At 39.7% G+C, this 22,064-nt stretch overlaps 1 protein-coding gene across 4 annotated transcripts in view; it reads right to left on the bottom strand.

The window, feature by feature from the left end:
• RABGAP1 (RAB GTPase activating protein 1) overlaps window positions 1-22,064 on the bottom strand; it is a 151,507-nt gene that overhangs the window by 119,129 nt on the left and 10,314 nt on the right. For 2 of the 4 annotated variants that reach the window (XM_060100658.1, XM_060100657.1), the window contains one exon: window positions 14,902-15,101. The exons of 1 other annotated variant lie outside the window; for it this stretch is intronic. In XM_060100658.1, the coding sequence (XP_059956641.1) occupies window positions 14,902-15,051 (150 nt within the window). In that variant the 5' untranslated portion in view covers window positions 15,052-15,101. The remainder of the gene's footprint in view (window positions 1-14,901; window positions 15,102-22,064) is intronic. One more of the 4 variants, XM_060100659.1, reaches the window with a different exon arrangement.

Here is a 22,064-nt window from a genome sequence, read left to right on the forward strand (position 1 = left end):
TCCCTCATTCTATTCTTTCTTTCTTTTTTCTTTTTTTGGTTGTGCTGTGCGGCATGCAGGACCTTAGTTCCCCAACCAGGAATCCAACCCGTGACCCCTGCAGTGGAAGCACGGAGTTCTAACCACTGGACCGTCAGTGGTCCCCCCTCCCTCATTCGATTCTTAAGGAATATTTAGGTACATGTTGGTCCTTCGAATCCTAGTCTCCATGTTTCTTAATTGCTTTTTCATATTTTATCATCTTTCAATGTTATTTTCTGAGTAATTTCCTCAGATTCTTTTTGTAGGTAATATATCTGTTGTACCTTTAATTTCACTGGGTCTAATTTTCACTTGTAGAAGTTCTAGTTTTAGTTTGCTTGGTATATTAAAATCTTTTGTAATGTTATTTTCTAACATTTCCAAAATTTTCTTTAAATCTTTAGTCATTTTAATCATACCCATCTTAAGGTTACAGCTAATAATTCAGATGCCAAAGTTTTGGTGAGATTTGATCTTACTGGGGGTTTGCTAACTCCTGCTCATGGTGAATTGTCCTTTGTAAATTTTTTTTTTAAAGGTTAGTTTTTTTAAAAAATTTAATTAATTTATTTATTTTGGGCTGCGTTGGGTCTTCGTTGCTGTGCACGGGCTTTCTCTAGTTGAGAGGTGCAGGGGCCACTCTTTGTTGCGGTGCGTCGGCTTCTCATTGCGGTGGCTTCTCCTGTTGTGGAGCACGGGCTCTAGGCGTGTGGGCTCAGCAGTTGTGGCTCGCCAGCTCTAGAGCACAGGCTCAGTAGCTGTGGCGCATGGGCTTAGTTGCTCCGTGGCATGTGGGATCTTCCCAGACCAGGGCTCGAACCCGTGTCCCCTGCATTGGCAGGTGGATTCTTAACTACTGTGCTATCAGGGAAGCCCCATTCTTTGTAAATTTTGCATTGTGCACTATTCTTTATCAGAGTTACCTGTGGGAATACTATGCAGCCTGGGTGGCAAGCATGTCCCTCCATAGTTTTACAGCTGATTCTGTCAGGTGCCCCAAAAGTATTACTAACCCAGGAACAAGAAGGTAGTATAAATTAAAACCCCAAACATACATGAAGGCAAGCCTATGGGTACAAATACTCAACAAGACTCCCCTCCAATCAGTGTCCAAGGTAAGACAGAGAAGCTTCCTTATTTTTTTCCTGTGACTGTAGGCAGGTTACTACTATTATTTTTTCAAGTATATCCTTTCAAGTTAGGATGTATCCCGAGTGTGCTTTATAAGGAAATCTCAGTTCCAAAACCTCTCTCTGTAAAATCCAAGGCCTTATCTCTTACTTAATTTACCTATCAAATCCCAAGTCCACTGGTTATAAAGAACAGCAAATTCCCCCAGAGCAGGCCCCATGTCAGCTCATACATATAGTTCTGGCTTTCATTTTCCTCTTTGCTTTCGTTCCTTGGGGATTTTCTTTACATTTTTGTGAATACAGCTATACAATTAAAAGGGTATTTGTTAGGACTTCCCTAGTGGTGCAGTGGTTAAGAATCCGCCTGCCAATGTAGGGGACACGGGTTCGAGTTCTAGTCCGGGAAGATCCCACATGCTGCGGAGCAACTAAGCCCGTGAGCCATAACTACTGAGCCCTCGTGCCACAACTACTGAAGCCCGCGCGCCTAGAGCCCGTGCTCTGCAACAAAGAAAAGCCACCGCAATGAGAAGCCCACGCACCGCAACGAAGAGTAGCCCCCACTCGCTGCAACTAGAGAAAGCCAGCACTCAGCAACGACCCAACACAGCCAAAAATTAATAAATAAATAAATAAATATTTTTTTAAAAGGGTATTTGTTATATTTCATCCAGCTTTCCTAAGTATTTTGTATCAAGACATTTTTAGGTTTTCTAAGTCATGTTTCCCAAAATGGAGTTTTTATCCTCAGTACCTAACAGAAGTTGGTAGATTACTAGCTTTCAACTGAATGTTCAACAAAACACTCAATTAGAACTTCAGGGTGGAATAGTGACAGACCTTTCAAATGTATCCTCTAACTCCACTGCAATTTTAGAATCTACCAGGGGTTGAAAAAACAGTTTCATAAAGAAGTGTGGGCATCACTGGCAACACATCTGTAGATATCCTATTATACCTCCTGCTGATGACAGATCTCACAGATTTAACAATAATTTTTAATCTTCACTTACTAGTTCTGTAGCCAATAAACCAATATGCTGTGTAGATGTACTGTAATTACATGAAAATACATAGAGGAAACATTTTAAATTTGGAAAACATGTTGCTCAATTTCCTGGTCTATAAAACAGAATTATTGGGGTTTCCCTGGTGGCGCAGTGGTTGACAATCCACCTGCCAATGCAGGAGACACGCTCTAGCCTGTGCTCTAGAGCCTGTGAGCCACAACTATTGAGCCCAGGTGCCAGCAACTACTGAAGCCCACGTGCCTAGAGTCCATGCTCCACAACAAGAGAAGCCACTGCAATGAGAAGCCTGCACACCGCAACGAAGAGTAGCCCCTGTTCGCCGCAACTAGAGAAAGCTTGGGCACAGCAGTGAAGACCCAACGCAGCCAGAAACTAATTAATTAATTAATTAATTAATATTTTTAAAAACCCAAAAACAGAACTATCTCCTTTTGGTGAACAAGATAAATGAGAGTGAGCAAAAAGTTCTCTGGAGAAGCCCTGAGGGTCCTTCCCATTTACCGAAAATGGTTCATCAAATAAGAAACAGAAAGAATAAGTCTAACAGTACTTCAAAAATTAACAAGAAAATTTTCGACAGGAACAAATCCAAAAGGAGAGAAGACTGATCTATTTGCATCTGTACTCACTTATGCTATCTTCCTATTTCAGAAACTGTTCCTAGGCTAACCCTTCCACTTATACACACAAAACCCTTTTCCCTAATTGAATCAAAGAGTTTGCTCTTATTTTGTAGTAGCAATGTCCCCCTTTACTGAATAATTCTTATCAGTATATAAATATCATAAAACCCCTCACTGGAATCCATATCACCCTTCAGGTACCTCTCTATTTTTCAGCTCCTCTTTGTTAGCAAAAAATCCTTGAAACAGTTGTCTGTTTCTGCTGAAAAATCAGCTGGTAACCTTATTGGGATTCCATTCTATGTTATTTGTTGCTTTTCCCTTGTTGCTTCATCTAATCCCGTAGCTTTGAATACCATCTATATACTGTTGGATGTTAGCCACTCTCTCTCCTGAACATCAGTCACATACATGCAACTAACTACCTGACATCTAAAAATGACATCTAATAGTCATCTCAAATTTAATATGTCCTAAACAGGACTTTGATTCCCCTGTCCCCTGCCCCAAACCTGGTCTTCCTATTTTTTGCCCATTTCACTAAATGGTGAAACCATATACCTAACAGTTCAGGCCAAAATCTAGGAAGCAACTTTACTTCTCTCTGCCTCAAATCTCATATCTAATTTGCCCACCTTAATACCAATCAGCTCTACCTTGAAAATATATCCTGAATCACAGTCCATTCACCCTCTAGTCCAAGCTAACATTATCTCTCCCTTTCAGGACTCAAACAGCCTGCTCTTCTTGCTGTCAATCTTGCCCAAAGTCAGCACATGTGTATAGGTCTGGCTTTCAGGTTCCTCTTTGCTTTTGTTCCTTGGGGACTTTCTTCACTTTCTTGTGAATAGAGCTATGTAACTGAAAGGCTATTTATTCTATTTCATCCAGCTTTCCGAAGTATTTGTACTGGGACATTTCCAAATACAATTCACCCATTTAAAGTATACATTCTATTCTATGGTTTTGAGTATATTAACAGATATGTGCAACCACCACCAAAGTTGATCTTAAAATATTTTCATTACCTCAAAAAGAAAACACCCTACCTCCTGAGGTATCAACTCTCTTTTCCTTTCCTCCAGTATCTCCAACCCTAAGCAAACACTTATTTATTTTCTGCCTCTAAAGACTTGACTATTCTAGACATTTCATACTATTGGAACGCTGTAATTAGTGGACTTTTGTGACTTGCTTATCACTTAACATAATGTTCTTCAGGGTTCATCTGTGTTGCAGCATGCATCAGTACTTCATTCCTATGACCAACTAATATTCCACTCTAGACCACATTTTATTTATCCATTTGGTAGTTGATAAACATTTAGGTTGCTTAGCTCCTTATATATCGTAGATACAAGTAACTTACAGTTTGCAAACATTTTTCTCTCATTCTGTGGGTTGACTTTTCACTTTTTTGATAGTATCCTTTGAGGTAGAAAAGACTTTATTGTTGATACAGTCCAATTAAATCTATTCTTTTTCCTTTGTTGCTTGTATTTTTGGTATATCTTAGAATCCACCTCTAAACCTGAAGTCATGAAAATTTACCCCTATTTTCTTCTAAGAGTTTTATACTTTTAGCTCTTACACTGAGGTCTTTGATCTACTTTGAGCTAATTTTTATATATAGTGTGATATAAGGGTACAATTTCATTCTTTTGAATGTGACTATCCAGTTGTCCCAGCACAATTTGTTGGGGAAAAAAAAATCTGTTCTCAACTGAATGGTATTAGTACGCTTGCTTCAATCAGCTGACCACAGAAACATGGTTCTATTTCTGAATTCTCAAACATATTCCAATGACCTACATGCCTATCCTTATGTCAGCACTACACTGTCTTGATTACCACTGCTCTATAAGTTTTGAAATTGCAAAGCGTGAGTCCTCCGACTGTGTTCTTTATTTTCAACATTATATTGGCTATTTAGGGTCCTCTGCTATTCCATACAAATTTTAAAATTGGCTTGTTGGGCTTCCCTGGTGGCGCAGTGGTTGAGAGTCTGCCTGCCGATGCAGGGGACACGGGTTCGTGCTCCAGTCCGGGAAGATCCCACATGCCGCGGAGCGGCTGGGCCCGTGAACCATGGCCACTGAGCCTGCGCGTCCAGAGCCTGTGCTCCACAACGGGAGAGGCCACAACAGTGAGAGGCCCGCATACCGCAAAAAAAAAAAAAAAAAAAGCAAAACGAATCTACACTCACAGAAAGCAGAAGAGTGGTTGCCTTGGGGGAGGGATGATGAGGTGGGGAAGAAGAGTAAGAATCCAAACGGGCACCACTACAGTGGTGTGTGCACGTATATATGTATATGTGTGTGTGCACGTGCACACACATGCATACATATACATATGCATATATATAATATTAAAGAAATGTCAGTGCTGCATTAGAAAGTTATTTACTAAACGCTAAAGAAAGTAGTAAGGGAGGAATAAAGGAATGAAAAATCCATGAGAGATAAATAAAAAACAAAAAGTAAAATAGCACACCTAACTTGAACTATATCAATAATAACATTAAATGTGAATGGATTAAGCAATATGATCAAAAAGTAGAAATTGTCAGCACTGGATAAAACAACATCTAGGAGACACACCTTAGATTCAAAGATGTAAATATATTTAACTTAAATAGATGGGAAAAGATATGCAAACAGCAGTCACAAGAAAACGAGTGATTATAGTGATGTTAGGCAATATAGACTTTAAAACAAATAATGATACTACAGATGAAATGGGTTTTTTATAATCCTATAAGGGTCAGACCACCAGGAAGGTCCAACAGTGAAATCCCTAATAAAGGAACTTCAAAATACATGAAGCAAAAAATGACAGAAATGAAGAGAGAAATAGACAGTTCAACAATAATTGTTGTTATAATACTTCCTTTCAATTACGGATAGAAAAACTAAGCAGGAGACCAATATGTAAATAGAAGTCTAGAGCAGCACTATAAACCATTTTGACCTGACATATCTATGGAGTACTCAACAACAATAATATACATTCCTCTCAAGTACACCTTAATTATTTTTCCAACCACAGTGAAATGAATTAGAAATCAATAACAGAAGTAAAACTGAAAAATTAACAAATACATGGAAATTAAACAACATACTCCCAGATAACGTATGGGTCAAAGAAGAAATTAAAAGGGAAATTAGAAAATACTTTGAGGTGAATGAAAATGAAGGTATACCAAAACTTACACAGTATAGCTAAAATAATGCTTATAGGGAAATTTCTACTTGTAAATTCCTATATTATGAGAGAAGGAAGATCTCAAATCAATAACTTACTTTTTCACCTGAAGACATTGGAAAAACAAGGGCAAACTAAACTTAAAACAAGCAGAAGGAAATAAAAGGTTAGGGTGAAAATTGATGAAACAGAAGAGAAAACCAATAGAGAAATCAGTGAAACCAAAAGCTGGTTGTTTGAAAAGATCAACAAAATTGACAACATTTTAGATTGACCAAGAGAAAAAGAGGGAGACACAAATTACTAGAATCAGAAATAAAACATTGCTACCAAACTTACATAAATAAAAAGGATTATAAAGGAATCTTACGAACAATAATATGCCAGTAAATTAGAGAACTTAGATTAAATGGACAAATTACAAGAAAAACACTAATGAAACTGATAAATAATATGAATAGACATATAACAAGAGATTGAATTAGCAATAAAAAATATACCTGGATGACTTCACTGCTGAACTCTACCAAATGTGTAACTAAGAATACCAGTACTTAACACACTCCCCCAAAAATAGGAGACAATATTTCCCAATTCATTTTATGAGGATGATATTACCCTGATGCCAGAATTAGACAAAGATATCACAAGAAAACTACACGTCAGTATCTCTTATAAATATGGAGACAAAATCCTCAACAAAACACCAGCAGACTTAATTCATCAACATATGAAAAGGATTACATACCACGATCAAGTGGGAATCAAAGGAATCGAAGTTTGGTTTAACATATTAAAATCTATTAATGTAACATACCATATCAGTGGAATTAAAAGCAAAAACACATAATCATTTCAGTAGACACAGTAAAAGCATTTGATAAAAATTCAACACTTTGGGCCTCCCTGGTGGCGCAGTGGTTAAGAGTCCGCCTGCCGATGCAGGGGATACGGGTTCGTGCCCTGGTCTGGGAGGATCCCATATGCCGCGGAGCGGCTGGGCCCGTGAGCCATGGCCGCTGGGCCTGCGCATCCGGAGCCTGTGCTCCGCAACAGGAGAGGCCACAACAGTGAGAGGCCCACATACCGCAAAAAGAAGAAAAAAAAAAAAAAAGAATTCAACACTTTGTCATGAAAGTAAACAAATGAAACTATGAATAGAATGGCACTTCCTCAACTAGATAAATAGCAATTGTGAAAAACCCACAGCTAAAATCATTCTCGCTGGTGAAAGAGTAGATTTTTCCCTCCACCGTTTAGGATCAATACATGGATATCTGTTCAACATTGTACTTGAGGTTATTTCCAGAGCAGTCAGGCATGTAAAAATCTAAAAGACATCCATATTGGAAAGAAGGAAATAAAAATCATCTCTGTTTGCAGTTGTATATGATCTTGTATGTAGAAAGTCCTAAGAAATCCACTAAAAATTATTAAAACTAGTAAGTTCAGCAGGATTGCAGAATACAAGATCATCATGCAAATATCAATTTTATTTCTATATACTTGTAAGGAGCAATCTTAAATGACAGTAGGAAAACAATTGCATTTATGATAGCATTAAAAAGAATTAAATACTTTGCATTGTTTAAAAAAGTGAAAATCTTATACTCTGAAATCCACAAAGCATTGTTGAAAGAAATTAAAGAAGACCTAAATAAATGGAAATTCATCCAGTGTTCATGCATTAGAAGACTTGTTAGGATGGCATTATTCCTCAAATTGGTCTACACATTCAGTGCAGTCCTTATCAGAATCCCAGGTAACATCTTTGTAGAGGTTAACAAGCCAATTTTTTTTTTTTTTTTTTTGCAGTACGTGGGCCTCTCACTGTTGTGGCTTCTCCCGTTGCAGAGCAATCAAATCTTAGCAAATCTAAGAAGACTGACATCATAATCAGATTCTTTTCTGACTACAGTGGTATAAAACTAGAAATAAAACAATGGGGAAAACTTGAAAATCTACAAATATGTGGAAGTTAAACAATCTACTCCTGACCAACCATTGGGTCAAAGAAGAAATCGAAAGGGAAATCAGAAAACACCTTGAAAGAAACAAATATGGAAACACAACATATTCCACATTCCATGATTTATATGTGGAATCTAAAAAAGCCAAACTCATGAGTAAAATGGTGGTTGCCCAGAGGTGGGCAGTGGTGGTGGAAGAAATGAGGAAATGTTGGTCAAACAGTATAGACTTACAGTTAGGTAGTGGATATGTTTTGGGGATCTAAGGTACAGCACTGGGACTATAGCTAACATTACATTATATAACATTACATTATATAATTAATTGAAAGTTCCTAAGAGATTAATCTTTAAAAATGGCAATTACGTGAGTTGATGGTTGTTGTATTAACTAACCTTATTGTGGTAATCATTTTCCAATATATATATGTGTATCAAATCATCATGTTGTATACCTTAAACTTATACAATGTTTTATTTCAATTAAGTCTCAATAAAGTTGGAATATATATATGTATAAAACAAAGACCTTTTCTCGGAACTTTTATAAAAAAATAAATAAAACAATATGTGAAAAGTATTTAGACTCTTAAAAAAAAAACAATGAACTCTCATTACCACAGTCATGAATGATCTCAAAGTAATTAAGCTGATTGAAAGAAGCCAGACATCCCCTCCAACTCCATAAACAGAAGCACGTACTGTGTGTTCCATTTATATACGATTTTTAAAAATGCAAAACGGGGCTTCCCTGGTGGCGCAGGGAAGGCTTGACATGAGTCTCTTATATGCAGCATATAGTGCGGTCTTGTTTTCTTAATACATTCTGAAACTTGTCATTTGATTGGACAATTTAATTCATTTGCATTTAAAATGTTACTGATAAATAAGAACTTACTAATATTATGTAATTAATTGTTTTCTGGGGACTTCCCTGGTGGCGCAGTGGTTAAGAATCTGCCTGCCAGTGCAGGGGACATGGGTTTGAGCCCTGGTCCAGGAAGATCCCACATGCTGCAGAACAGCTAAGCCCGTGCGTCGCAACTACTGAGCCTGCACTCTAGAGCCCGCAAGCCCCAACTACTGAAGCCCTCACGCCTAGAGTCCATGCCTCACAACAAGAGAAGCCAACGCAATAAGAAGCCTGCACACCACAACAAAGAGTAGTTCCCGCTCACCACAACTAGATAAAGCCCGCGTGCAGCAACAAACACCCAACGCATCCAAAAATAAATTAAGTAATTAAAAAATAATTGTTTTCTGGTTGTTTTGTAGTTCCCTTGTTCCTTTCTTTCTCTCCTGCTATCTTCCCTTGTGAACTGATGATTTTCTGTAGTGGTATACTTTGATCCCTTATCTTTTATGATCTATTGTAGGTTATTACTTTGTGGTTACCATGAGGTTTACATAAAACATTTTACAGGATATAACAGTATATTAACAGTAACAACCTAACTTCAATCACATACAAAACTCTACCTTTTACTTCCCCAAACACTTTGTTTTTGATGTCACAATTTAACTTTCTATATTATGTATTCATTGTAGCTATTGTTATTTTTAATATCTTTGTCCTTTAACTTTTATACTAGAGTTTCTTAATCAACACACCACCATATTGCAGTATCAGACTATACTGATTTTGACTATATACTTATCTTTTCCAGTGTTTTATATTTTCGTATGTTTTCATGTTACTAATTAGTGTCCTTTCATTTCAGATTGAAGAACTCCTTTAACCACTTTTCTTAAGGTCTAGTGATGATCAACTCCCTCAGCAGTGATTTGGGAAGTACAGGTACCCCCCACCTTCCCAAAGTTTGCAATATGCCACTTTGCTTTTAGAAAGCCCTACATTAGTACCTGTTTTCGCTAACTGAAAGAAACCTGAAGAGGATTTTTGCTTTTATAAAAAAAAGCAATTACTGTACTAATGTAGGTCGCTTGTAAAAGCGAAGGGGTGTAACACAAAGAAAGCAGGGGATACTCTTCACTATATGCCATTTCAGCTTACGAAGTTTCATAGGAACATTCTACTTTCAGATTGAGGGGAAAATCTGTAATCTTTCTCTCTCCTTCATTTCTTTTTCTTTTTTTGGCCATGCTGCACAGCTTGCAGGACCTAAGTTCCCTGACCAGGGATTGAATCCACACCCTTGGCAGTGAAAGCATGAGTCCTAACCACTGAAGCCCCAGAGGATTCCCTCTCCTTCATTTCTGATGGACAACTTTGCCAACTAAAGTATTCCTGGTTGGCAGTTTTTTTCTTTTAGCACTTTGAATATATCATCCCATTCTCTTACGGCCTGCAAGGTTTCTGCTGAGAAATCTGCTAAAAGCTTTATGGGGGGTTCCTTTGTAATGTGAGATAGTTTTTTTTTCCCTCTTGCTGCTTTAAAAACTGTTTGTCTTTGATTTTAAAACTTTATTGTAATATATCTTGGAGAGGATCACTTTGGGTTGAAATTTTGGGGGAACCTATAAACTTCATGAACTCAGATATCCAAATCTTTCCCTAAATTTGGGAAGTTTTGGGGCTTCCCTGGTGGTGCAGTGGTTGAGAATCCGCCTGCCAGTGCAGGGAACACAGGTTCGATCCCTGGTCCGGGAAGATCCCGCCTGCCACGGAGCAACTAAGCCCGTGCGCCACAACTACTGAGCCCACATACTGCAACTACTGAAGCCCACGCGCCTAGAGCCCATGCTCTGCAGCAAGAGAAGCCACCACAATGAGAAGCCCGTGCACTGCAATGAAGAGTAGCCCCCGCTTGCTGCAACTAGAGAAAGCCCATGTGCAGCAACGAAGACCCAACACAGCCAAAATAAATAAATAATAATTTAAAAATAAATTGGGGAAGTTTTCAACCATTATGTCTCTAAATAAGCTTTCTTCCCATTTCTCCCTCTCCTGTCCTTCTGGGACTCCAATATTGCATAGACTGATCATTTTAGTGGTATGCCGTAGTTCACACTATGAACTGGGCCAGCTGGCCATGGGCCAGCTTTCTTCACTCCTTTTCATTTCCCCTCTGTTCTCAGACTAGATAATTTCAAATAATCTGTCTTGTCCTTCACAATACTTTCTTCTGCTTGATCCAGTGCCCTGATGCTCTCTATCGCATTTGTTTTCCCTAAGATGATGATGAGTGCTCAAGTGTGTGGTTTCTTCCAATCCCACAGAATCAGGTTGACTTTTTGCATGTGCTCACCAGCCATTTGCAAAGACTCACACATACCATTCTTGCCCTCAGGGTTGTGCACAGGGAGGCAGCCACAGGGTAGGGACACCTTTGGGTGAGGAGTGTAGAGCTCAGAGGTGGCCATGGGCCAGCTGGGGGATTGGCAGGGTAGGTGTCCCCAGTGGCTCATGGGTGGGCTTCCTGAGGGAGTCCCCAAAGCAGTTAATAGGATCCACACCCCTTGGATATGTTCCATTCCCAACCTTGGCTGCTCTTCTTCCAGCACAACTGTCGACCCCCAGGTTATCCAGTTTATGACTCAGTATTCTGGATGGAGTGAGAAAGAAATGGGCCCTTCTGGCAGTGTACCACAAAGCTGGCAAAGTCAGGTGCTCAATCACACACTCACTTTCCGCCACGGAAGAAATCATGAGCTAAATATCTGCTAGCACTGAGCTGTGCCACCTTGGGGGTGGGGTGACACACATAAAATGAAACTGTTCCTTTCTTCGTCTTCAATGGGTCCAATCTTGGATGTTTTTGCCCCAACAATGTGCTGGAACTTCTCTGCTGGACTCCTGGACTTCCATGAAGGCACTCTCATCTCATGTGGTAGAAAACTCCTGTACTGCCATTTTGATCACATTTCTTTCCATTAATTCTTTCTTTTACCCATTGAAATTAACTGTTGAGCCTCTCCAGTGAATTCCTCACTTCAGTTATTGTGCTCTTCCACTTCGGAATTTCCATTTGGCTCTTTTGTAATTTCTATCTCCTTAATGATATTTTCTATTTGGTTTTACAGTCATCATACTTTCCTTTATTTCTTTAAGCATGATTTCTTTTAGTTCACTGAACATATTAGTAATGGCTACTTTCAAAGTTTGCATATTAAGTCCAATATGACTCTCACAAGCAGTATGTGCTGCCTTTTTAAAAATGATGTATGGGTAATATTTTCTTGTTTCTTTGCATGTCTCACATTTTGTGTTGGAAACTAGATACTTTAGGTAATGACGTTGTTCCAGTTCTCGGTACTGGTCTCCACACCCTAGGACTTATTTTTTATGCTTGCTCGTTTGTTTAGTGACTAGCTGACTTATTTTAGTAAATTCTATTCCCCTAATTCCCATGGTGTTAAACCTTTGATGTTGTTCCTCTGGGGTAGTTTCGATTTGCCTTCAGTCATCCTGGGGTAGTAGTTTTGGCAGGATGCTCTGTCTCTATGACTACATGTGGATAAACTCCACTAATTGTGGCTGATTTGCTCAACAGTTTTCAACAATCCACTAAGGTAATAAATTGCTCCATAGAAGAAACCAATCAAATTAGGATACCTTGACAGGAGAGCTCCAGAGGTCAATGTTTGAGATCTGTCCCTACCACAGGCGGTCTTCTCCCTGCAAGCCTACAGTTAAACCGTATGTCCAACCAATCTAACAGTCTCTTCCCAATTACCTTTCACCCCAACCTCCACTGTTTTTGAGGGTACCCTTAGGCTTGAACTTCTCTACACTCTGTTGTAAATATGCTTTTTAAAAATTATTTATTTATTTATTTATTTATTTATTTTGGTTGCACTGGGGGGTTTTTTGTTGTTGCTGTGTGTGGGCTTTCTCTAGTTGCAGCGAGCGGGGGCTACTCTTCATTACAGTGCACGGGCTTCTCATTGTGGTGGCTTCTCTGGCTGTGGAGCACGGGCTCTAGGTGTGCGGGCTTCAGTAGTTGTGGCATGTGGGCTCAGTAGTTGTGGCTCGTGGACTCTAGAGCACAGGCTCAGTAGTTGCGGTGCACAGGCTTAGCTGTTCTGCAGCATGTGGGATCTTCCCGGACCAGGACTAGAACCCATGTCCCCTGCATTGGCAGGCGGGTTCTTAACCACTTAGCCACCAGGGAAGCCCTCTGCTGTAAATAAAGTCGGTTCTTGGGAAGAGATAAGGAGCTGTTTTATGGCCCACTTCTCACTGCAGGCAAAATCTCTGAGCTATAGCTATAAAGTTCAGAGTGTAGACAATGACGTACTTCTGTCTGAGTGACACATCTTCAGCAAATGAGTATTTGGTAGGTGTGGGAGGTTGTGTAGTAATCTCTGGTATTTTTGACTTCCCTCTATTAGTGTGGAACCACTACCTTACATGCCAGAGCCAGGGTAAGGGTAAGGGCAATTGGGCTCTCAGTATTCTCAGCAGCACTGTGCCCTACGTAGAGCCTTCATCCCAGAAGTAAGGTCTGGGCAAAAAAAAGGCAGCCCCTACCACTCATTCACACTTGGCCAGCAAAAGGTGACGGGGGCAGGATGAGGAATGCTCTCATCCTGCTCTTCACTGGAAGACAGCCCTCCAAGTGGGAGCTGTGGGGAGAGGAAACCCTATTTTCTTGACTGTACCAATCTGGAGTGGAGTTACCATCTTGCTCAGCTGGGAGATGGGAAGGAAAAAACACGTCTTGGTTCAAATACCAGATTCTTAACCAAATTTTAGTAAATTTCTCTGAATAAATGTTTCTTCAATTGCTCTATGTCCTTTAAAACATTTTCATAGACTTTAATTAAAAAAACATAGTAATTGTCACCAATTTTTCTGGGGAATGGGTCCACAAAGCTCACACCATCCATGCTGTCTCTCTCAGCCAGTGAACACATTCAAAGCTCTCCAAAAATCCCCTTCACATTTATAATAAAGTCCAAATTCCTACTAAGCTTTATAAAGTGCTGCATGATCCAGTTCCTACACATCACTGGATCTCATACTTTAGCACTTTTTATTTACTTTATTTACTCTGCTCTAATCTCTGTCCTAAAAAGGGTGGTCTTCCTCAGGGTCTTTTTATTTTCTGTTCCCAGTGGAAAGTGCTTTTTCACATTTCTCCATGAACAAGTTCTTCCTCATTTCATTCAGATCTCTGCTCAAATGTCATTTCAAGACATTCTCTAAAACAGTACCTGCCATTCACTCTTTATCCATGTATTCTGCTTTGATTTTCTTCAAAGCACCTAAATTTACTTAACATATTCATTTTCCTATTTGCTTAGAGTCTGTTTCCCCATTTGATTAAAAGCTCTAGGAGGGCAGGGGGCTTTGCTTGCCTTATTTGCTACTGTATCCTGAGTATTTATAACAGTACTTGGCACAAAGTCAATACTCAATGAACACTTGTTGAATAAATAAGACATAAACAAGAATCAAAATATTTTTAAAGCTACTTACATTTTAAGTGACATTAACAGGTAATCTGTTCTTACTTATATCCATAAAGAGCAAAACAGTAACAGAGTATGGGAAAAGAAGTTAATAGTGATTTATCTGGCTGAGAAAATATAAACAGAAATGGCCAAAAGCCAGGAATTTTAAGTTCTGTTTTAGTAATTCTAAAACTTATTTTTATAAATAGCACTGCAGACCTGCCACTGCCTTTACACTACATACACCAGGCCCCAAAAAAACAATCACCTCTAACTCAATGGGAAAATGAAAACAATACTAAAATAACAAATGTTTATACTATGATCACTAGTTTTTACAGTTAGGGATATCAGAAGATTTAGAAGCTAATCAAATTGAAAGTCCTTAATCAGATATAAATTTGTCACTATCACTAATTATAAATAAAACGCTTTAGCATTAAAAAAAAGAAAGGATATTATTTCTATGTCGTCACTTTCACTCCATATACCTTCCTATTAAGGCCAAGTTTTGCTTTTGCAAGGCTAAGCAAAAGAAATGCAGGTTATGTAGTTTTACCTTGAGTCCTGTTTTCTCGTCATCACTTCCATTATTTGTAGATGGTGTCTCATCTCCTTGCCTGGAAACCAAGACAAAATCTTCACTATTAAGAGTAGACACAGAGTCTGAGGAGACACTGATTTTTCCAACAGAAGCCTTGTCATCCATGACTCAAGAATGAAGCTCAACTCATGAATGATTAAATATTTTAAAAATGCCTGAAAAACAAAAACCATAAAGATACTCATATAGAATGTCTGCCAGATATTCAATTATGTTCTAATTTTTACAAAATACATATGGAAAAACTTAGGGGGGAAAAAACAACTTCCAAAATCTTTCCCAAAGACTTTCACTACTTACAGTTTAGGCTTTTTATTCCAGATATAAGGGAGTTTGATGAAATTGAGGGCCAAGGTACTTCATATTTCAAATAAATAAATAAATAAATAAATAAACAAACAAACAAACAAACATATTCCCTTGAGAATAACTCTGCCTACCTACACTGATTTCTTTGGCATATGTTGTAACTCTATTCTTTTTAGAGAAAAATTATGAAGTACTGAACTTGTTTTCTACCCTTTAATTTGTAAAGCTATATAAACAAATGAAATTGAAAGTGCTTAGGACAATAACTAAGGTTTTCCTAACACTGCTGATACTTATACTAACAACATGTTTTAAGAAACAAAATTTCGGGGCTTCCCTGGTGGCGCAGTGGTTGAGAATCTGCCTGCTAATGCAGGGGACACGGGTTCGAGCCCTGGTCTGGGAGGATCCCACATGCCGCGGAGCAACTAGGCCCGTGAGCCACAACTACTGAGCCTGCGCGTCTGGAGCCTGTGCTCCGCAACAAGAAAGGCCGCGATAGTGAGAGGCCCGCGCACCGCAATGAAGAGTGGCCCCCGCTTGCCACAACTAGAGAAAGCCCTCGCACAGAGGCGAAGACCCAACACAGCAAAAATAAATAAATTAATAAAAAAAAAAAAAAAAAAAGAAACAAAATTTCATATTAACCCCTCAAAAAAATAAATTCAAGGCAAGCATAAATTCTAGAGCAGGGAAATACCTTACATAGCAAGAAATCAGAAGTCTATTAAAAACTCAATATTCCTATCCCACAGTTTCTTAGGACTCAACTTAATATGAACATTACCAATAAAAGAGTTTCAGGCCAAAAATTTCCAGCAAGAAGTTAAAAATGTGTCAATTATGGGGCCTCCCTGGTGGCGCAAGTGGTTGAGAGTCCGCCTGCCGATGCAGGGGATACGGGTTCGTGCCCCGGTCTGGGAGGATCCCATATGCCGCGGAGCGGCTGGGCCCGTGAGCCATGGCCGCTGAGCCTGTGCGTCCGGAGCCTGCGCGTCCGGAGCCTGTGCTCCGCAGCGGGGGAGGCCACAACAGTGAGAGGCCCGCATACCGCAAAAAAAAAAAAAAAAAAAAAATGTGTCAATTATGAAAAGCTATTCCATTATTTATTGACTCATGGAATAAAACTCGAACTCATCTACCATTTAAAAACGTGGTTCTGGGGCTTCCCTGGTGGCGCAGTGGTTGAGAGTCCGCCTGCCGATGCAGGGGACATGGGTTCGTGCCCCGGTCTGGGAAGATCCCACATGCCACGGAGCGGCTGGGCCCGTGAACCACGGCCGCTGAGCCTGCGCGTCCAGAGCCTGTGCTCCGCAACGGGAGAGGCCACAACAGTGAGGCCTGTGTATCACCAAAAAACAAAACAAAACAAAAAAACACGTGGTTCTGGGGACTTCCCTGGTGGTCCAGTGGTCAAGAATCCACCTTCCAATGCAAGGGACGAGAGTTTGAGCCCTGGTCAGGGAACTAAGATCCCACACGCCTCAGGGCAAATAAGCCAGTGTGCCACAACTACTGAGCCCATGCACTCTAGAGCCCACGTGCCACAACTACTGAGCCCATGTGCTGCAACGAAAGATCCTGCATGCCACAACGAAGATCTCACCGCAAGGAAGACCGAATGCAGCCAAATAAATTAATTTAAAAAAAATTCCTAAAAAAAAAAAAAGAAAAACCTGGTTCTGCATATTTTGTGGCAATGTTCCCATTTGGTTGCCAAAACAACAACAGAACAGACAATACAACATTATACTCAGAGAGCTTTAACCAATAAACACAAGTTGCTCTTAAAAAAAAAAGTTGTTCTCTCTGTATGCTCATCTTGTACCCCAAAGAGGTAAAGGTTCTGAGAATCTGTTTAGTCTCTCCAATTAAGAAGTCCTGATCTATGCTTTGGATTTTTAATTGAACATACGTTTATTGAGCATACACCATATGCCAAGCACTATTTTTTCCTCAAAGGCTAACACCTAGATAAACACATGGCAGCAAGAATTACACAATCCCTGAATACCATAGTTGGTAGAAAACCTAGAAATTATCAATACTGTTAAACAGATAAGGAAATGGCAAACCCAAGACATGTAGGGTCATTTAATCAGGCATAACTAAAGCTCAAACCCTGGACTCCCTGCTGCTTTCTACTTAAACTAACTTCCTTGCTTAAAGGCTCTACTTTTCATAGGACTAAATCTAAATGCATAGCGTAGCATTTAGAGATGCTTCAAATGTACTTTTGAAAACTTTTTTTAAAATGTAGTTCTGCTTCATCTATGCAATGAATACTTACCAAGTGTCTAGTTTATAAAGAATAGAATATGCTAAGCAAGAAAAAATAGATTCTTGCCCAAAAGGAGTTTATAATTTAGTAGAGAACAGAGGCAAATTGAACAGGTTAATAGGTACTGATTTAGGGTAAAGAAAACTATGGAAACATGTTGGAAGAGTTAAAAAATATACTAGAGGAGGTAATGTCTTTGCCAAGGATATATATGTTAATACCTTGAGGTATCTGCCCTCCTAGGATCCTCCTCCTAAAGTGGTTCCCTTGCTTCTGTACTCAGACAACTAGAAATAATCGTTCATGATCTAATAACCCTCCTTTTCCAAGTGGCCTGCCCATTCTTTCCCCAGTCAAATGCACTGCCTGCCTTGTTTCAGTTCCCATAGCAATTTACATTTCTTACAGTACCTATTATGTTGTGTTACAATTTGATGTTGAGTCCCTGAACAGCAAACTTAATATTCATATATCTATTTCACAGATTAGGAAATTGAGGCTCAGAGAGACGGTGTAACTTGTTCAAGGTAGTGGTTGTAATTTAACTGGTTAGAAGCAAAGCCAAAAATTGAACCAACATATCTATGATTCCAGAAGCTAAGCTCTTTCCATTAGATGATGATGCTTTTCCAATGCTACAAATGTTTGGGCTTTGTTCCAAAATAGTAAGTATCAGATAAAGGAGTCTCTATCTTTTTTAGAACTTGTACTTTGGGTAAGATTTTCATGCTTAATTAGTCTTTTTTCCATCTTTTAAAATGTTACTAATAGTAAGATAGCAGAGGGCCTGGGAAAGTTCCCTAAAGCTATGATCTCAGAGACACTGAGAACTTTCTACAGTATTCTAGACTCAAAAATAGTATACTTTGATATTTATACTATGAAACTGAGAAGATTCGGCAGGCTCAAAGTTCAACCTATTTTCTTTGAGGAGGTGACAGGAAAGTACACTTTATAAGGTACTTTACTATTTGTTTTGGCACCTGAAAGTAACTGAATCACTCAGTGGGAATGGGATTTATCAAAACACTACGCAGTACAGGAAAGGTTATATAATAACACTCCTCTTCTCTGGCCTCCGTGGGCACAAGTGAAAAGGGAGCCCATGGCCTCCAAGGTCTCTGAATAAGACCACCCCTTCCCTGGACTCCACAATAAAGAGGTGCCCCCAGGGCCTCCCTGGTGGCGCAAGTGGTTGGGAGTCCGCCTGCCGATGCAGGGGATACGGGTTCGTGCCCCGGTCTGGGAGGATCCCATATGCCGCGGAGCGGCTGGGCCCGTGAGCCATGGCCGCTGAGCCTGCGCGTCCGGAGCCTGCGCGTCCGGAGCCTGTGCTCCGCAACGGGGGAGGCCACAACAGTGAGAGGCCCGCATACCGCAAAAAAAAAAAAAAAGAGGTGCCCCCAGAACTTGGTATACTCCTGGCAAAATTCTAGAGTATTTACAACCTCTGTCTTGAGACCATAAGAACTAATTTTGTTGTCTTTAATCCCTACTTACACCAATTACCACACGAAGCCCCCTACTCTAATTCCAATTCTCATGGACAATAAAGTATAAACTTCCTCCCCCAAATACCCTGCACTGCCATCCCTTTCTACTTTTCTCTATACCACCTATCACCATTCGACACGTTTTACATTTTAATCATTTGTTTTTAAGTATCATGTAAGCATAAGGGCAGGGATTTTTGCCTGTTTCATTAGCTACTGTATCCCTAACAAGTGAAAGAATGACTGGCACATAGTAGGTGCTCAAATATTTGCTAAAGAAATAGGATAAGTGGCAAATAAAGATGGAAAAAAACAAGAGCCACCCATGAAAAGGCAAGAGCAGCTTTTACAGACTGACAGTAAGAACAGAAGTCATATTTGTGACGGTAAAGCACACAATTAAGAGTTAGAAAAAAATCCAAGTTAGTATGCTGATTCTACTATTTAATAATAGTGTAAGCATGGTCACACCAAGCCTCAAATGAAAATGAAATGGTGTACTACCTACCTCATGGAGCCATTATATCTATATCATTATTATCTAAATGAAAATGGTGTACTATCTACCTCATGGAGCCATTATAAAAATTACTAAGGAATAGATATATGTATATCCAGGAGCCAACTGCTATTGAAGGGCTATCAAGAGTCTTGATGATGGCCAGTTCTTTTCCATTTCATCACTCTCTTCCTTAACTGGAGAGTGAAACTTCCAATTTTAGAGGAATTAACAAGTAAAACTGATTTTGGAAATTCAATTCAGGAAACAATATTAGTGCAAAAATATATAACATTCTTAGTTCCATATTCTAATTTATTTATACCTAACTAAATGTAAAGGAATACTTTGTATCTTTGTATAGTACTTTACAGATTACTAAAATATACACATTCTTTATCTCATTTTATCATCCTAACAATTCTGTAAGGTATACAGAGTAAAGATTTTTATTCCACTTTAAATAAAATAATATACATATGAACACCCTGGTATTTGGTAGGCACTCACAGTTTGTCTCCTTCTTATATAAGTGATGAGCCTAGATCCTTATATAACATGTCCAGTTACCAACAGGGCCAGGTTGGTGAGTGCCAGTTCAAGGATGTTTCATTCTATCTCCTTTAACACATCAACTGACTTAAAATGATAGGTAATTTTGCTTAATTATGCAACCTCATGCATCCAAACCAAAGGTTCAGTTATGTTATATCCTGCTCTGTAACATAAGTGACAATTCTATGCTCAACTATGCACTTCTGCAAAGATCATAGTAAATAATGTACCTCAATCTTGTTGAATGAAAATTCATTTTCATTCTCAATCTCCTCTTAAAACTATAAACCCATCTAAAGGAAAGTGAAATGTAAAAGAACTAGCCATGGTAAAGGCTCTTTTTTTTTTTTTTTTTTTTTTTTTTGCGGTATGCGGGCCTCTCACTGCCGTGGCCTCCCCCGTTGCGGAGCACAGGCTCCGGACGCGCAGGCTCCGGACGCACAGGCCCAGTGGCCATGGCTCACGGGCCCAGCCGCTCCGCGACACATGGGATCCTCCCAGACCGGGGCACGAACCCGTATCCCCTGCATCGGCAGGCGGACTCTCAACCACTTGCGCCACCAGGGAGGCCCGGTAAAGGCTCTTTTGACAGTTCGTCAAAAGCAGTCAGTTCCTGGATAATCAGTGTTTACTTTTTAAAAACTTGAACTTTTTTGGGACAGAATACCATCAGATATTTGTACTGTTTCTAACATCATTCACAGCAGTAACATAAACAGTGAACTTGCAGTGGCATGGATTTGCTAATGTGCAATTAGTAGAGGAAAAATCACCTCCCAATAAGTGACCTACCAAACTTGATAAAAGAGGTCTGCGTGATACTTGTAATTGAACTTGACATGCTTGAGACAAGTAAAATGTGCTAGTTCCCGGCCACTAGTTCAGCACTCTAGTTCATCTTTGTTTCCTTTCTTTTCCTGAAACTCTTCCTGAAGGAGAAGCACTAACTCCTTCTGCACTTCAATGGGACTCCCCACTCTCACTAAGCAGTCCCTCTCAAAATCTGGCTCCCTTACCTCTCACCAAGCTTCACTGCACATCCTCTTTTAAAAGCTGAATTCAAACCTTGTCTATGGGACCCTGGGTACTTCAACGTTCTCTGAGCATCCGTTCGGAAAGGAAAAAAATATGTACCTATAAACATTTAAAAATCAACAATACAAAATTTCAAAACCCAAACTATTCTTTTCAGTTCTCATCTTACTTCTACCAGCTGAAATAAATGAAAATGCTGATCATTTCCATATTGTGAAACTTATCTTTTTGCTTCCATTTTCTACCTCTGGTACCTTTTCCCAGCTGTCTTTTAAGTTCCTTTTTTTCTGCCCACTCTTTATTTTTTCTTTAATTTAAAAAGATTTTATTTTATTTGTTTATTTTTGGCTGTGTTGGGTCTTCATTGCTGTGCGCAGGCTTCCTCTAGTTGCAGTGTGGGGGCTTCTCATTGCGGTGGCTTCTCTTGTTGTGGAGCATGGGCTCTAGGCGGGTGGTCTTCAGTAGGTGTGGCACACGGGCTCAGTAGTTGTGGCACGCGGGCTCAGTAGTTGTGGCTTGCGGGCTCTAGAGCACAGGCTCAGTAGTTGTGGCGCATGGGCTTAGTTGCTCTGCGGCATGAGGGATCTTCCCAAACTAGGGCTCGAATCTGTGTCCCCTGCATTGGCAGGCAGATTCTTAACCACTGCACCACCAGGGAAGCCCCTCTGCTCACTCTTTAAATTCATCCTGGCCTCCTTCTTGTTCCATGGAACAAGATCTCTTAGCTATCTCAGTACCTCATGTGGTTATAAAAAAACTTTTTTTGTATGCTGATGATACTGCAGCCCTGTCTTTCTCCCTAATTTCATGTGGGTGTTTGTGTTTTTTTTTCTATTCTGTACTGAGTGTTTTATATGTGCCAGGCACTAGGTACAGTGTTACGGAGAGGAAAGGTACTCTTTACCCTTGACAGGCTTACAGTAAAGAAAATGGACAAGTAAACAAG

Source organism: Mesoplodon densirostris, chromosome 6, assembly GCF_025265405.1.
Source record: "Mesoplodon densirostris isolate mMesDen1 chromosome 6, mMesDen1 primary haplotype, whole genome shotgun sequence".
NCBI lineage: Eukaryota > Metazoa > Chordata > Mammalia > Artiodactyla > Ziphiidae > Mesoplodon > Mesoplodon densirostris.